Source organism: Kogia breviceps, chromosome 7, assembly GCF_026419965.1.
Source record: "Kogia breviceps isolate mKogBre1 chromosome 7, mKogBre1 haplotype 1, whole genome shotgun sequence".
Classification (NCBI taxonomy): domain Eukaryota; kingdom Metazoa; phylum Chordata; class Mammalia; order Artiodactyla; family Physeteridae; genus Kogia; species Kogia breviceps.
The window spans coordinates 77,800,399-77,816,985 of NC_081316.1; the positions used below are offsets into that span (position 1 = coordinate 77,800,399).

Below are 16,587 nucleotides of genomic sequence, written 5' to 3' on the forward strand. Positions count from 1 at the left end.
GTTTTCCTAATAGCCATATTTAAAATAGTAGAAGTAATAAAGACTGATTAATTTATTTTCTCAGGGAAGTTGGGTCGCTTTCCACCTATGATGCATCATCACCAGGCACCCTCAGATGGCCAGACCTCTGGGGCTCGCTTCCAGAGGTCTCACCTTGCAGAGGCCTTTGCAAAGGCTAAAGGACCAGGTGGAGGCACTGGAGGAGGAGGTAGTGGAAGAGGCCTGATGGGGCAGATTATTCCAATCTACGGTTTTGGCATTTTTTTATATATACTATACATTTTATTTAAGGTAAGTGGAGTCATCCTGATCATACTACATCAATGAAAATCCAGTATCATTATAATAAAAATCATTGTCAGCATTAAAACCCTTTATAGTTCATAACCCTTTTTCAAATCTATCATCTCTTTAAATCTTGCCTCCTCTTTATGAGGTACCTAGGATAGCTGTCACATATCTCAGTTTTACAGATGAGAAAATCTTCACTCAGAACCTAAACAGTTTGCCCCAGAATTCTCAACTAAAAATGCAGAACCAGGACTTGAACCTGAATCTTCTAGTTCCTAATCCACTGAGCAATAAAGTTCAAAGCCTACCCTCCCCCAACCCTGCCCCAGTTTTTTCTTTATTGGTCATCTTTGCAAACTGTAAAGGCATAAAGATGTTCTAAGAAGAACTTTATCATGAGGATTGGCATAATGATTTCCAGGTAGCCACTGTGAGGCCAAATAATGACTGTACCAACACCACTTTTTCCTCCTTTTACCCCCAGGAGTATGACGTGCTGTTTTTAACATCAGTTGTAGTAATTCTGAAACAGAACTGCTGCGTCCTGAAACTAAGCCTGATATTTCCCAGCTCTGGGGAGATATGATTTGGGTCCTTTTAAAAGTAGACTCCCAGTTAAGTTCTACCTCCAGGCAGGCTTTGGCCAGCCATGGGCCTGGGCCTGGGCACTGTAAGTAGAGGAAGGAGGCTGCCCTCCTAGCTAGAGTAAGAGGTGACTTCGTTCTTGCCTAGGAATTCTGCAGGCAGCCCAGGTTGAGTCTTGGATGAGCCTGGGCAAGGCAGATGGCTTGTGAAGAGATTTTTTTCTTGTGCCTTGACCTTGATAATTTTTTACTTGGAAACCTTCTGTTGGCTTTTTTTTTTTTTTTTTTTGAGATGCTCCTCTAATGTTGCTATTTGATTTGATTTTCTCCCAACCTTTTTTTTTTCCCCATTTAATATGAGGGGTTCCATGACTTTGAGGTTCTGAGCTGCTGTTGATATACTGTACCTCCTTCAATTCTCAGCTCTCAAAGGGGAAAAGTACTGCAGAGGATCGGAAGTGCTCTACTGCCACACCTGGAAGCACCCACAGGAAAATTAGTAAGTGCCCCTTTCAGTATATTTATAAGTTTCATTGAGTCAGAGAGCTGTAATACAGCCAGAGGGACAATCTGTGGATATGTCTTAAAAGCATTTCTCAAAAGTTGTCCCAGATTAATCTGATGCTGTTTTTTACCTTAGCTCTGGGAATTCTCAAGTTTCCATATTGATGTTGGGCTTTTGAGGGAAAGATAGTTATAAAAAGTACACAACCACCAGTTCACTTTTTTATATATTAGCAGATTAATATTTTACACTCGGAATGGGTTATTTCTCATTTCTAGACTTCAGAATATTGGTAGCAAATTTCTTTATTTCACATAGAGGAAAACTGAGGCAGTGAGATCAAGTCATTGTCAAAGTCAGTTATTAGATCTAGGGACAGAGTTTAACACTTCTGACTCTTGAAACATGATCATCAAATATTTACCGACCAATTAGAATATTCTGTGCTCTCTGGAAAAATGAAATATATATGGCATGTGCTCTTCCCTCTGAGGATTTATAGTCTAGGATGAATGTCAGGGAAAAATAACTTGTGAAAAGTTTACTGCCTAGCAGGAAGGGACTTGGTGAAAGCCTTCTGGGAAATCGCACCTAGCTGTGTTTGAAGGAGGGCCTTATTAGATAGGGTGCTTGAGTAAGACGCAGTCTGACAGAGGGCAGCTGTGGGAAAGAAGGCATGAAGAGTAGGTAGGATAAGCTGTGTTGAAGGCCAAACTATCCTGTGGATACTGAAGCCTCATCGGAGGTTTTTAAAAGAAAGACATCAGCAAAATGACTGTGATCCCTGCTGTATTCTTTTTTTTTGAATTTTTGTATTCTTAATTGAAATAGTGTCTTACCAAAAGTGATTGTAAATGCATCATGAAATTGTTTTTAAAGACTTGTGAACTAAAGAGTAGCAAATTCTGTATCCTGTCACATAATGCATTTAAAACAGAAAGAAGTAAATAAAAGGAATTCCTAAGAGCAGCTGTTTTATAATGTAGTAGCAATTATATCAACTTCTTATGCTTCAATTTTGAATCATACAGAAAATAAAAATAACCTAAGCATTTATGTGACACAGATGTTAATTGCATGCATAAGAATTTGTCGTACAAGTACTAAAAAGCCTTTGAAATATTACATGTTATAGTGACCCTCTAAATATATCTGCATACAATGATACTCGGGTGTGAAACAGAATAACTAGATTATCTACATAATGAGCAACATTTTATTTTCCTATTATTTTAAAGTTCATTTCATGTACTGATTGAGTGATTGATTTTTTATGTTCTACTTTTAGGGTCTTAACTTTACTTTCAGTAGTTGTGGTCCTTTCTGACCCCTGTTGAGAAAGCTGCTTCTGGGAGATAGGGTTATAGCACTCACCCCAGAGGACTGAAGTAGAAAACCTTGGGCAGGAAGGTCTCAGCCCTAGTTCAAGACTTTTTCTATTGAAGAAGAGTAACTTTTATACTGTTATCTTCCATATAAGTTTTCAGATCCTAGGGACAGGTGAAATATTGTTCATTTCAGGGTCTTAACACCTTTTCTGAAGTCCTTTACCAGATTTGGTACTTTATCCTCAAGTATCATTTGAATTAGAAAGGAGTTATCTTCATTCCTTCTTGGCTGACTGTGTAGGGCTATGTTTTTCACTCCTAGGTATTTTCTTTGGCTGGTCCTGCTATATTTCTGTGTGTGAGAGAGTGATTTATTCATCACTTTCTAAATGTGTATCCTTTAGATCTTGGTGTCTAGACCTCAGTACGCTTTGTGTCCTGATTGGATTAGCTGAATCTCAGGACCAGCCTGGATTATTGTAGAGCGTCACAGCCAGCCATGTTTCAGAAAAGGACTTAGGGAGTTGTACATGATGGTTCTTAGATTGATGCTTATTTTTCAGCCAATTTTGAGCTTGTTCAACTACAAGAAAAACTGAAGGAGACAGAGGAAGCCATGGAAAAACTAATCAACAGAGTGGGGCCTAATGGTGAGAGGTACGTTTTTGCATAACAGAGATCAGACTGTTCCCCATTTAGAGAGTCAATTCAAAATTTTGTTTTTCTTTGATTTCTGGCCCACTTGCTTTCATTGTTATCATATTTGTCACTTACATATTATTTTTCACTGAACATTTCCATTTTCACACTTTCAAGCAGTTTCATTTTCAAGAGTATATGTTCCATGTTGTGCAACATTATTGTGAGAGTGAATACATTTGTGAGCAGATACTACAGGCTAAAATAACTGGGTTTTAAGGAAGACAATATCCTAGCTGTCTAAAAAAAGGCAGCATTTTAAGTAAAACCAGATTATTAAATATTGTTGTTTCTATTTGAGGCAAAATGAGAGAAGAGAGCAAGTACTATCAGAGTACGCATTTGTTTTTTGTTGACTGTTCCAGAACAGAACTAGACATGTAAAGTAGGTGTCAGGAGCCAAACTAGCCCTTTAGGATGCTCTGCAGCGAAAACATACTCCTCTTGCTACAGGGCTGGCTGAGGATCTGAAAAGGTGGCTTCAGGGAGTTGATGGAAGTGGGCATCAACTAAGAAAATGTGGATGTAGGAAGGCCAGGGAGGAGAAACCAGAATGTGAGATTGAGAACAAAGAGGGATTCAGTTCGCACTAGGCCTTCTGACAAGAATGGAGGGGAAGCACTGGGGGTGAGCGGCAAAATCCCATGCAGGAGGATGTATTGAAAGGTCCCTCCTATAGCCCCGTGGGCTCAGTGTGGACTCTTTGCCCCAGAAAACTGCTCTACCTTCGCCCCTTCTGTTTGCCATCCTTGTGCTACTAGTGCCCCATACTGTTTTCCCTGCCTCCTGGCTCCTGCCTTGCCCATCTTTGGCCGGATAGGAGAAGAGTAAACATCCTCGAATTGAAGTCCCTTGGCTTGGCTTTTCCCTGCAAAGTCTATATTGCTGCTGAAATGACATTTATGAGGGTGAACCTTGCCTATCTGGGCCCATGACCTTTGACCTTCTTCTGGTCCAGAAAGCAGAGTGACTATCTGGACTTCTCCAGAGTGGTAGAGATAGGTGTACATATCTATATATGAGTATATCTCTGTGAGTGGATAATACTATTTGGCATTATTGAGCACTTACTAAGAACAAAGCTCTAAGCTAATGCTTTATATACATTATCTAATGTTTGACTGTTTTGTATGAGTGTGACTAAACCAATTTGTGCAGCTATACTTTTCTGGCATTTTCTGCCCTTATCCTATACCATTCACAGTCTGGGTGGGGAAGTACCAGACTTCTATAGACCCTTGTGCCTCAGAAAATATCTGTACCCTGGACCTGGTCTATTTGAAGCCCTAGGCCACACCTAAGTGTCAGGAAAACTATAGGTGAGTATCTGTGGGTGGGGCCTCCCACCTGGGAGATCCAACCCTGGGCTTTGGGCTAAGAAACCATGTGAAGATATTTTCTCACTATTCTTCACTGCTATTCAGACTCCCTTAGCTCAAACCAAATAACCCCACCACGCATACCATTTGTCCATTGCCGAAGCCAGGGGTGCAGTACTGTGACCCCTGAACTACTGTCTGTCCTCCTTGTGCCAGCTAGGGTTGCTGCTCCACGTTTTTTTGTTTGTTTGTTTGTTTGGTTTGGTTGGGGGTTTTTTTGTGTGTTTTTTTTTGCGGTACGCGGGCCTCTCGCTGTTGTGGCCTCTCCCGTTGAGGAACACAGGCTCCGGATTCTCAGGCTCAGCGGCCATGGCTCACGGGCCCAGCTGCTCCGCAGCATGTGGGATCTTCCCGGACCGGGGCATGAACCTGTGTCCCCTGCATCGGCAGGCAGACTCTCAACCACTGCGCCACCAGGGAAGCCCTGCTCCACGTTTTATGTGTGAAGGCAGAGGAGTTGTGTGTCACCACCACCACCGCCCCTGGAGCTGCGCCATCTCATTGTTTCTGGGACAGCGGGTCCTAGCTCAGGTTATATACTCCTAGTAAGTTGCTGGAGTGTGGGCTCTTTGAGAACATGCTGAGGCCACTGCCACACGGCAATGATTGTGTAAAATATTTTCCACAGTACCTCTCAGGAACCAGGGAGCAGCTCTCCTTCCACTCAAGAGAGCATAGCTTGTGTCTCTCTTTCCCAGATGTCTCATTTTCCAGTCTATAAGGAGGTGACCTCCTCTCTGAAACTACTTAATCTAAAACATTTTATCCTTACAGGTAGACCCTATGGGACTTCCACCTTCAAAACTGCAAGGGCTAGGTAGCTGCATGTTTTACATTCTTTTCCTTTTTATACTTAAAGCCTTCAACCTTAGTTTCTGTGGCATTTGTTCTTTTATAAGTCTGTGCTTCTTGGATTATTAGAAGAGCCCAAAATACCCCAGTATTTTTTCTGTCAGATAAGATTTTATCACATTGCCAGGCTTCTGGAGGTCAAGGAGAAGATTTAAGACAAAGAAGACATGTTCATTTGCAGCCTTCTAAGTCCATTTATATAATATCACTCCATAACTGTAAGATTTTGCTTAAAATTCCCAAAATATGCTCTTTCTGTATTTCATCTTAATGCTTACATAAGAATCAAAATATGGGAAAGGTTTTAAATACTATCTAACAAAACTTTTCAGACAGCTTTCACCTGTGAGCGCTATAAGTCTGCACACATTTTTAAATAATTAAGCCTCCTGGAAGGTTGGTATTGTGCCATGTTATGTCTGATATTAAGCAGACTCTCTAGCCCAAGGACACAAAGACTAAGGAAAGGATCTAGGAATCAGAATCAAGGTGTCCTCATTTTTGTCCTTGTGATCAGTGAAAGTTCCTTCCTGGAGCAGCATGTCCCACTGTAATTATTTACCTAGAAGCGTGGAATGGCCCAAGAGGAGAAATGAGGGTGCAGCCTCTGGCAGCAAACACCTTGGCAGGCATGTTGAGCATGTATGTGGGACCACAGATTTCTGGCAGGCATTGTGGGGGTATAAAGTCTGAGGACAGGCTTAGTCTCTTTTGTTCACTGTTCACATAGTAGGTACTAAGTAAATACCATTGACAAAGAGTAGATATTCACTTTTGTGCAAGCATCTGTACTTATTACCATGATAGAAGAGTAAATCATGGCCATTCCCTGTTGAGATCCTTCTCTTCATTTGCTGACCTTTATATTCAGGGTCCTACTGGACATGTCTCATAGATAGCTACTCTTATCCTCATCAAACAGTAAATGTCCCCTGAGTGAATGAACATCCAAAATGGAACTCATCATCTACCCCCAGATGAACCTATTCTACCTTTAATGTTCCCCATCTCAGCAAATGGCTCCTCCATCTACTTAGTTGCCCAAAGCAGAAATTAGATGTCATCTTTGATTCACCTTTTCTTTCACTTCCCATATCTCATTAATCACCATGTCTTGTTATTTCTTCCTAATTAATAAGTCTGTCTCCCAGTAAAACACTCTAAACTCTACTAGGGCAGGGATTATCCTTCTTATTCCCAGAGCCTAGCACAAGCCAGTAGTAGGCTTTAGAAAAGTATTAATTGAAATGGAAGAATGAGTAAGTGAGTGAGTAGAGAATGCCTTTATTTTTGACGTAGGTCAGAACTATCTCACATGGTTTCTTTTCCTCTAATTTGCCTCCTTGCAATTCACTTTCTGCCTTCCAAACCAGTAGATTACATCTTTAGTTTTAACCCTTCAATAGTTCCCTGTTGCTCTTGATAAAGAGTAGAATCTTTAACATGACTTACATGGTCCTAGGTGACGTGGCTCTGCATACCTCAGTTGCTTTATCTTTCTCCATTACTCTCTCTGTGTGTGTCTGTGGTCCAGCTACACTGACTGCTTGCTGTTCCTCTGAAGTACCTGGGCACTTTCGTTTCTAGGATTTTGCATATACTTTTTTCCTTTGCTTGGATGTTGCCCCCGACCGCCTCCCCACACACACTTGTTTTAACTCTTGTTTGTCTTAGAAGTCTCAACTTAGACATCATTTCCTCTGAGAGTCTTTCCCTGAACCCACAACTTGGTTAGGTGTTCCTCCCATATCCTCCCTTGGCCACCTCTGTTTGCTGGATAATGTAAGCATCATATTACTTCCTTATCTTCTGTTAACTTTTCTGTCTTCCCTAATGTCCTGTAACCTTATTGAGGACAAGGAATTTTCATTGTTCAAACTTGCATTCCTAGAGCTGGCTCATTGTTCAAATTTCGTTCCTAGTGCTGGCACATCGACAGTGTCTATACATGTTGGAAGAATGTATGAGGTAGATGTAAAGAAAGTAGTTTAAAGCAGGCATTTTCAGCAATAATAAGAATATCTTTGGTACCTATTTTGATTCGTTCTGCACAGCCCTCTATGGTTGTCAATAGCAATTATTTTCTTTTTAAGGAACTGCGTCTCAGAGAGAAAAAGTGTGCTCTGGGAACATGTATTAGTTTTCTGTGGCTGCCATAACAAATTATCCCCAACTTAATGTCTTAAAACAATACATGTTGTTGGGCTTCCCTGGTGGCGCAGTGGTTGAGGGTTCACCTGCCAATGCAGAGGACACGGGTTCGTGCCCCAGTCCAGGAGGATCCCACATGCCACGGAGCAGCTGGGCCTGTGAGCCATGGCTGCTGAGCCTGCGCATCCAGAGCCTGTGCTCCGCAACGGGAGAGGCCACAGCAGTGAGAGGCCCCGCATACCACAAAAAAACCCAAAACACGTTGTTATCTTATAGGTCTGTATGTTAGAAGTCCTACACTGGGCTAAAATCAAGGTGTTTGCCAGACTGCATTCCCTTCTGGAGGCTCTGGGGTAAAATCTGTTTCCTTACCTTTTTCAGATTTTAGAAGCTGCCCACATTCCTTGGCTTATGGACCTTTTCCTCCACTTTCAAAGCCAGCAACAGTGGGTTGAGACTTTTGTACATTACATTATTACTTTGGCCTCTTCTGCCTCCCCCTTCTACTTTTAAGGACCCTCATAAATACATTGTGTCCTCCCAGATAATCCAGGATAATCTGTTTTAAGGCCAGCTGATTTGCAATCTTTATTGCATTTGCAACCTGAAGTCCCCTTATGTATAAGGTAACAACATCATTATAGGTTCCAGGGACTAGGATGTGGACATATTTGGGGGGTGGTGAGGAGACATTATTCTGCCTACCACAGAAGGTCTCAAGAAAAAGAGAGAATTTAAATAAGCCTTACAGGATGGAAGGATTCCCTCTGGCAGAGTTGGGGGGAAAGTGCTCCAGAGGGAGAGAGTGGCAGAAGCAGCAAACAAGGTGAGGGGTCAGGCATGGTTTTTGGAATAGCAAGTAGCTCGAAGTGACGGGAGTAGGGAACACCAGGGCTGTGGTAAATGGTTAGGGAGGTAACTAATGGGAAAAAAAACTAGAAAAGTAAACTGGGGGCGGACTGGAAGGCCCTGAATGGTAGGCTGAGAAGTTGGAATTTATTGTCTTTACAGTGGAGTGCCTCTGAAGGCTTTTGAAAAGAAGTGGCATAATCTGTGCTTTAGAAAAATAACTCACGTTTAGGGTGGCTGTATGCTAGGATATTGAAAAAGTTCTAGCAAAAGTGATAAATAGGCCAGTGAGAGTAGAAAAGAGGTGGGGGGGGGCAAATTAACAGGACTTCAAGGAGGAAAAAAGAATCACAGGATGTATCAGGATTCCTTGGTTGCAAGCAGACAACTCTGGGTAGCAAAATATTTGTTTTTTGGGGGGCGTGCGACTGAATTTATTGGAAGAGTATGGGGTCACTTACAGTATCAAAAGAATAGCTGAAGATCTAAGTTTCAGGAAGAGTGGGAACCAGAGCAGCTCTAGGGATTTAGGAGCAGGAGCAAATAGACAGTCTCTTCAAGGACTGCTGCCAGGATGAATTAACATGAAAAATGTTCAGTTCAGGCTTCACTGTGTTCAAGATCCAGTTTTAGGAGAAAGTATAGTTGGCCCAACTATATATATCACTGAATCAATCACTGTAGCCAAGGGGATGGAGTGTGATGATAGACCATGGGCCATGTGGCCACTCTAGAAGGGGAAGTGAGGGGCTGGATGACTTCAACCTCTGCACTGTGAGCAGAAGAGGGGTTGGTTTTCCAAAGGAAAACTAGGTAAGAGAAATGAAGGAGAAGAGATGGATGATTTGGAGACTTATAGTCCAAACTGGGAGGAAGATTATGGCATCAACCAAAATAAAAACACAGAAGAATGAAGATAAGGCTTTGGAATAGGGATCATAAGTTCAGCTTTGAGTATGGTTGAAGCGCCATCAGAACATCCATGTATGGTATACAACAACAATAGGAAATTTGGGTATTGAGGTCAGAACAGAGGACACAAGTTCAGAAGTCACTTGGCTGGGAGTAAGAGGTAAGGGCTATGCGGGAAAGATGAGATCACCAAATCCTTACTGTGTGGCAGTCGCCAGCATTCTTTTGCTGGTCTAGTTTCCGTTCTCATTCACGAATGGTGTTGGAAGAAACTGTTTCATTCTTCTGTCTGTTTAACTCTTGGACTCAGAACTTGATGATTCCTCTGGATTTACAGTAATAGCCTTCAAAAGTCTGAGTTATCTCCCAACTTGACATTTTATTTTTCTAACATCTTGGAATCGGCCATAGCCAGCCTCACCTAGCTCACCTGTTCATGCGGCTGCTCATGGTCCTGGGCCAGCTAGGACATGGTTTTGAAGGGTGAATTTAAGTTTAACTTTATTATAGTGACAAGGCTGCCAAGTAGAAATGCCCAGGAGGTAACTGGAGTTATGAGACTGGCCTCTGTGTGAAAAGTCAAGATTAGAGGTAGAGATTGGGCATCGTCTGTGTAGAGGTGATGGTTTAATCTGTGTAATTGGGTCAGCTTCCTGAGGGCATGCCTGTAGGAGTGAAGAAACAAGAGTCCTAGGATTGAGCCTTCAGGAAAACCATATTTTAGGATGTGGGAGTAGGAAAGTGAGCCAGGATCAGAGATACAAGGGATGGTTAAATAAGTGGGAGGAATACAAATGCCGAGGGAGGAGGACATTTCAAGGAGAGTATGGTCCATAGTACAGAAAAGTCAAGAAGAATGAAATGTGAGAAAAAAGACTTTTGGACTTTAAAGTGGTCATTGGGGAATTCCCTGGGCCTTCCAGTGGTTACGACTCTGCTCTTCCATTGCAGGGGGTATGGGTTCAATCCCTGGTTGGGGAACTAAGATCCCACATGCTGCACAGCAAAAAAAAAAAAAAAGTAAAGTGGTCACTGATGATTGATTTTCACAAGTTTTGGTAAAATGATGGGAGTGGAAGCCAGATTTCAGGGAGGTAGAAGAAATGGGGACCAATCAAACTAACACATTTATTGAGCACTTAAAATGTTCATGGCACTGTGCCTGTACACTGTGCCTGTTGTGAACTTATCACTGCCCTCCAGGAGTATCAAACCAAGTTGAGACAATGAGAAATCCATGAAAGTCTTCATTGCAGTAAATTCAGAAGATGTAAGGTGGACCACGATTAGTTACCTAATGTATGATATGGACACTGAGTGCACCTGAGGACACTTTAGTTTGGAATTCTCTACGAAAGCTTCTCTTGTCTGTTTCTGCTTCTCTTAGCCTACCCATCCCCCTTTTATTTAAAGGTTCCGATTTTCCATGAGTTAGGAAACAAAGTTAAGACTGTTTCCTTCAGTAAAAATCAGAATGTACTAAGTACAGTCCAGAGAAGTAACGTGTGCAGCGTGTCGTGATAATCACATAGGCTCTTTTAGCTAGGGGTGACCTAACTGCCCCAGAAGCCTCCCACAAAGTGAGTTGTTGTAACAGTAAGAATTAGGGATTATAGAATACATAAGTAGTTAGGGTGAGTCAGCACTCCTGTACTGATGGGAAAGAGTAAAGCAGCTGTTCAGCTGCATGTAGAACAGACAGGCTTCTTCAGTTCATGGCTTTGAGGCCATTTATTGTAGAAACAGTGGAGCTCATGGGGCTTTTGTTTTCCTCCCACTGAGGTCTGTAGAAATGTTGCATCTCCATTTTCCTCAGTTGCCATTCTTTTTTTTTTTTTTTTTTTTTTTTTATTTATTTTTTTGTGCTAGGCGGGCCTCTCACTGTTGTGGCCTCTCCCTTTGTGGAGCACAGACAGGCTCCGGACGCGCAGGCTCAGCGGCCATGGCTCACGGGCCCAGCAGCTCCGCGGCATGTGGGATCTTCCCAGACCGGGGCACGAACCCGTGTCCCCTGCATTGGCAGGCGGATTCTCAACCACTGCGCCACCAGGGAAGCCCCCAGTTGCCATTCTTAATGTTGGCGGGAGAAGCGATTTTTCTTCTTCCCTATTAGTCATTAAGGGTAACGTGATGTAGGTTAAATGTAAAAAGAAACATAGGCTCGTGGCTGGACTATTAGAAAGATTGATGGCACCTCCGTGAGGCTGGTATAGAGTGTATCATTTCTTCTTCATGAGTGTTATACTGACTTCGGCTGCTTTGGGTTTTTAAGAGGAGCATAAGTAGCCTCTGTTAAATCCTGCCACTAGATAAAACTGGTCCCAAAGCAGACAGTTCTGTCTTCTGAGTAGGGCCTTGCCTGCCTGCAAGTTCGATGCAGCGCTTCCCTCTCAAAGAGTCACACCATTATCCTTGAGCCTCATCTTACTTGTGTAGACATTTCCCCAGAGCCACACAGCTAAGTTAGGGGTTACACCCAGGTTTTCTGAACTGGGCAGCTTGAGCATGCTTCAAGAATGGCACCAGAATGCGGTCAGAAGGCAGGAGACTTTAGTTTTAGAGCTGACATTAACTAACAGTGTGATAATGTATAGTTTCCCTCCATGGGCCTCAGTTTCCCCAATTTCTCTGGTTTAGGTGATTTGTCAGAATGATCCAGCTCTGAAATTTTAGGTTATATCTTTATTTCTGCACAAATAGATTCAGCCTGGTAATTCCAGGGTTGGCCTAGTAGCATATTTTTCCCTAGTTGAGGCAAATGGTCCTGCACATTTTCTTTTGATGACATTACTTCAGAGAAAAGTGGCTTGTTTGTAAATGGAATAATATAAGTAATGGTGAAATTACTTGAGATTAGAGAATCAGGGCAGTGAGGTGTACTGAAAGAACACTGAACTGAAGGCTAAGACATCTGGGGTCTTGTCCCAGTATTGACATTAAATCATTCTGGGACCTTGGACAGTCACTTGATCTATTCTGGGCCTTAGTTTTCCCATTTATAAAATCAAAACATTGAACTAACATCTCTAGTTCCCAGCTATGCAGTTCCAGGATCAGTTCCCAGAGTAATTATCTGTTGCTGTTGAACTTCCTGGAGTCCAGACAGATCACAGTGATGTTTATGTTCCTTGCCTAGGAGTATTTACCACTAACTGGCCGGATTGTCTGCCGTTTCTAAGCAGAGCACAGGCCGTGACTTCTGACCAAGAAAAACGATTGCTGCATCAGCTCCGAGAAATCACCAGGGTCATGAAAGAAGGAAAATTCATTGACAGACCCACTCCAGAGAAAGAAGCTGAGGAGGCCCCTTACATGGAGGACTGGGAAGGTAAACGGTGTCTTCTTATCTCTTTGTTAACCATCAGCCCAGAAAAGAGATCTTACAAAATTTTTTAAAGTCAGCTTTATTACTGAGGTATAATGTAGATACAATACAGTTCACCAATTTTAAGTGTGTAGTTGGATAAGTTTTGACAGATGTGTAGAGTTATATAATCATACCATAGTGATGATTTAGTCATGATATTTCCATCATCTCAGGAAGTTCCCCCCCTCTTTGCTGCTAATCCCCTCCTGCTCTGGCAACAGCTGAACTGCTTTCTCTCCCTAGAGTTTTACCTTTTCTATATAAATGGATCATACTGTACATGCTCTTTTGTTTCTGGCTTTGTTGATTTAGTATAACGCTTGAGTGTTTTAGTAGTTCTCTCTCTTCTAATTGCTGCGTAGTGTTCTGTTGTCTGGATATAGTTTGTTTCTCCATTCACCAGTTCAGGAACTTTTGGGTGCCAGCTTTGAGCTATTATGCAGCAATCTACTATGAACTTTTGCGTACATGATTTTGTTGGAACATATATTTGTGTATATATCTAGGAATGAGGTTTTGGCGTTTTATACATGTATGTTCAACTTTGTTAGAAACTGTCGATCTGCTCTCCAAAGTGGCTCTGCCATTTTGCCTTCCCACTTGAAATGTATGAGAATTGCAGTCCTCCACATCCTTGGTAACACTTGGTATCGTCAGTCTTTTTAATTTTAGCTATTCAAGTGAGTGTATAATGGTATCTAGCTTGTGACTTTAGTATGCATTTCCCCAGTGACTAATGATGTTGAACATTTTTTCACATACTTATTTGCCATCTGTATATCTTTGGTGAAGTGTTTGTTCACATTGTTTGCCACTTTCTTTATTGAGTTGGTTGTGTTCTAGTTGCAAGGGTTTCTTCTATAGTCTGGATATAAGTTGTCATTTATGAATTTTGCAAATATTGTCTCCTAATCTGTGGCTTGCCTTTTTATTTTCTTAGTGACATCTTTTCAAAGAACAGAAGTTATTTTCATTTTGATGAAGTCCAATTTATCGTTTTCTCTTTTATGACTCACTTTCTTTGTGTGCGTTTAAGAAATCTTTGCCTAATTCAAAGTTTGCCTAACTCCTCTGTTTTCTTCTATAAATTGTATGGTTTTAGCTCTTACATTTAGGCCTGTGATCTATTTTTAGTTATTTATATATGGTGTGAGGTATCAAGACTAAGGTTAACATTTTTCCATATTGATATCCTATTGTTCCAGTTTTTTTTGTTACATTTAATTACCTTGGTGTGTTGGTTGGAAATCAACCAACCTTCCCCTTTTGGAAAATGGAAAATCATTTGACCATGTATGTGTGGGTATATTCTGGACTTACTATTCTTTTTTAAAAAATAAATTTATTTATTTATTTATTTTTGGCCGCATTGGGTCTTTGTTGCTGCGCACGGGCTTTCTCTAGTTGCCGCGAGAGGGAGCCACTCTTCGTTGTGGTGCGAGGGCTTCCCCTGTTGCGGAGCATGGTCTCTAGGTGCGCAGGCTTCAGTAGTTGTGGCACACGGGCTCAGTAGTTGTGGCTCGTGGGCTCTAGAGTTGCAGGCTCAGCAGTCGTGGCACACGGGCTTAGTTGTTCTGCGGCATGTGGGATCTTCCCAGGCCAGGGCTCAAACCCATGTCCCCTGCATTGGCAGGCGGATTCTTAACCAGTGTGCCACCAGGGAAGCCCCTGGACTTACTGTTCTGTTTCACTGATCTATGTGTCTATACTTAACACCAGTGCCATAATGTCTTTATCACTGTGTCTTTATATTGTCTTGAAGTCAGGTAGCCCAAGTTCTTCAACTATGTTTTTTTTCCAAAATTATTTTGTTAGTTCTAGGCACTTCACATTTTCATGTAAATTTAGAATCAGTGTGTCACTTTCAAAAAAAAAAAAAGCCTGATGGGATGTTAATTGGCATTATATTGAATCTTTAGATCAAGAAGTTGGATTCACTCTTATGTTGCTGGTGGGGATGTAAAATATACCCACACTGGAAAAAAGTTTGGCAGTTTCTTAAAAAACTAAATATGTAGCCTACTGCACAAGCTTGCGGTTGTACTCCCGGACATTTATCCCAGGGAAATGGAAAGTTTTATGTTCAGATAAAACTTGTACGTGAATATTTATAGCAGCTTTATTTGTCATAGCCCCAAACTGGAAACAACCCAAACGTCCTTCAACAGGTGAATGGTTAAACACTGTGTTGGTATGTACATACTGTGAAGTACTACTCAGCAATTAAAAAGAATGGACTGTTGATGCATGCAGCAACTTGCATGAATTTCCACATGATTATGCTGAATGAAAAAAAGCTAATTCCAAAAGGTTATATAATGTGTTTCTATTTATATAACATTCTTGAAATGGCAAAATTATAGAAACGGAGAACAAACTAGTAGTTGCCAGAGGTTAAGGAGGGAGTGGGAGCAGGAGGGAATGGGTGTGGCCAGAAAAGGGCAACATAAGGGATCCTTGTGGTGATAGAAAAGCTCTGTATATTGACTGTATCAGTATTAATATCCTTGTTGTGGTATTGTAGCATATAGTTTTGCAAGGTGTTATCATTAGAAGAAACTAGGTAAAGGGTACATGGGATTTCTGTATTATTTCTTAAAACCAGATGTGAATCTATGATTAACACAAAATAAAAATTAGTTTAAAAAATCAATGCAAGAAATTATAAGGGAAAGGATAGTGTTTTACATAGTGTACATAAAACTTTTCTGTAGATCAGAGAATGTCAAAAAGTTTTCAAAGCCAGCACCAAACTGGAAAAAGATTTGTAACAAATATGACTGATACCAGCAAAGAAGCTGATATCTTTAATATATAAAAAGTTCTACAACCAATTTAGAAAACACTGATATCCGCCTAGGTATGCAGTGCACAAAAGAAAACAGTGCAACTGGCTACAAAACAGAAGAAAAAGTATTATTATATTTATTATTATTATTCCAGTCTCACTACTAATCCAAATTGCAAATCTTCATTATATAACCTTGTTCCCAAATAAGGTAAAGTTTTTATCATTTATTTATTTTCTACATACTGCTTATGTTTTATTGAAATTATGTAGAATTTTAGGTACAAGTGATGTTAGCTTTTTTTTTAAGTATTTCTTAACAATGGCATTAAATTTCTAACCACATTATCAATGATTATTTTACATTGATAATTCTTATTGATTTCATTTTTTACCACTTCCTTGTATACAGTATCTTCTTTCTTTTTTTTTTTTTGTGGTACGCGGGCCTCTCACTGTTGTGGCCTCTCCCGCCGCGGAGCACAGGCTCCGGACGCGCAGGCTCAGCGGCCATGGCTCACAGGCCCAGCCGCTCCGCGGCACGTGGGATCCTCCCGCACCGGGACACGAACCCGTGTCCCCTGCATCCGCAGGCGGACTCGCAACCACTGCGCCACCAGGGAAGCCCAGTATCTTCTTTCTTGAATTTAAATTTTAGATTTTTATATCTGTCAGAATACTTCCTTAAGTCCCTCCCCCATCCCTCCCCCGCCAAATTTGAATTTGTACAGGTTCATCAGCATACGTCTCCGTATGGATTTTTCAAGGTATTTTTACCTAGCATTTATCCATCTGAAGACTTGAGTCATTTTTTCAACTAAAGAATATTTTCTTATAATTTTGATTATTGCTTCCATTTAACCTACTCTGCCCTCTCATTGT

General features: G+C 41.3%; 1 protein-coding gene across 4 annotated transcripts in view; it reads left to right on the forward strand.

Annotated features, from left to right (window-relative positions):
• Window positions 1–16,587, forward strand: part of RIC3 (RIC3 acetylcholine receptor chaperone) — a 55,048-nt gene that overhangs the window by 35,557 nt on the left and 2,904 nt on the right. The window contains exons 2-5 of one of the 4 annotated variants that reach the window (XR_010841421.1): window positions 65–291; window positions 1,299–1,374; window positions 3,272–3,365; window positions 12,687–12,878. Coding sequence is in view for 3 of the 4 variants with exons in the window: in XM_059070126.2 (XP_058926109.1) it covers window positions 65–291; window positions 1,299–1,374; window positions 3,272–3,365; window positions 12,730–12,878 (546 nt within the window). In the remaining variant the exon portion in view is untranslated. Of the gene's footprint in view, window positions 1–64; window positions 292–1,298; window positions 1,375–3,271; window positions 3,366–12,686; window positions 12,879–16,587 lie in introns of those variants that run through there. The other 3 variants (XM_059070126.2, XM_059070127.2, XM_059070129.2) reach the window with 3 other exon arrangements.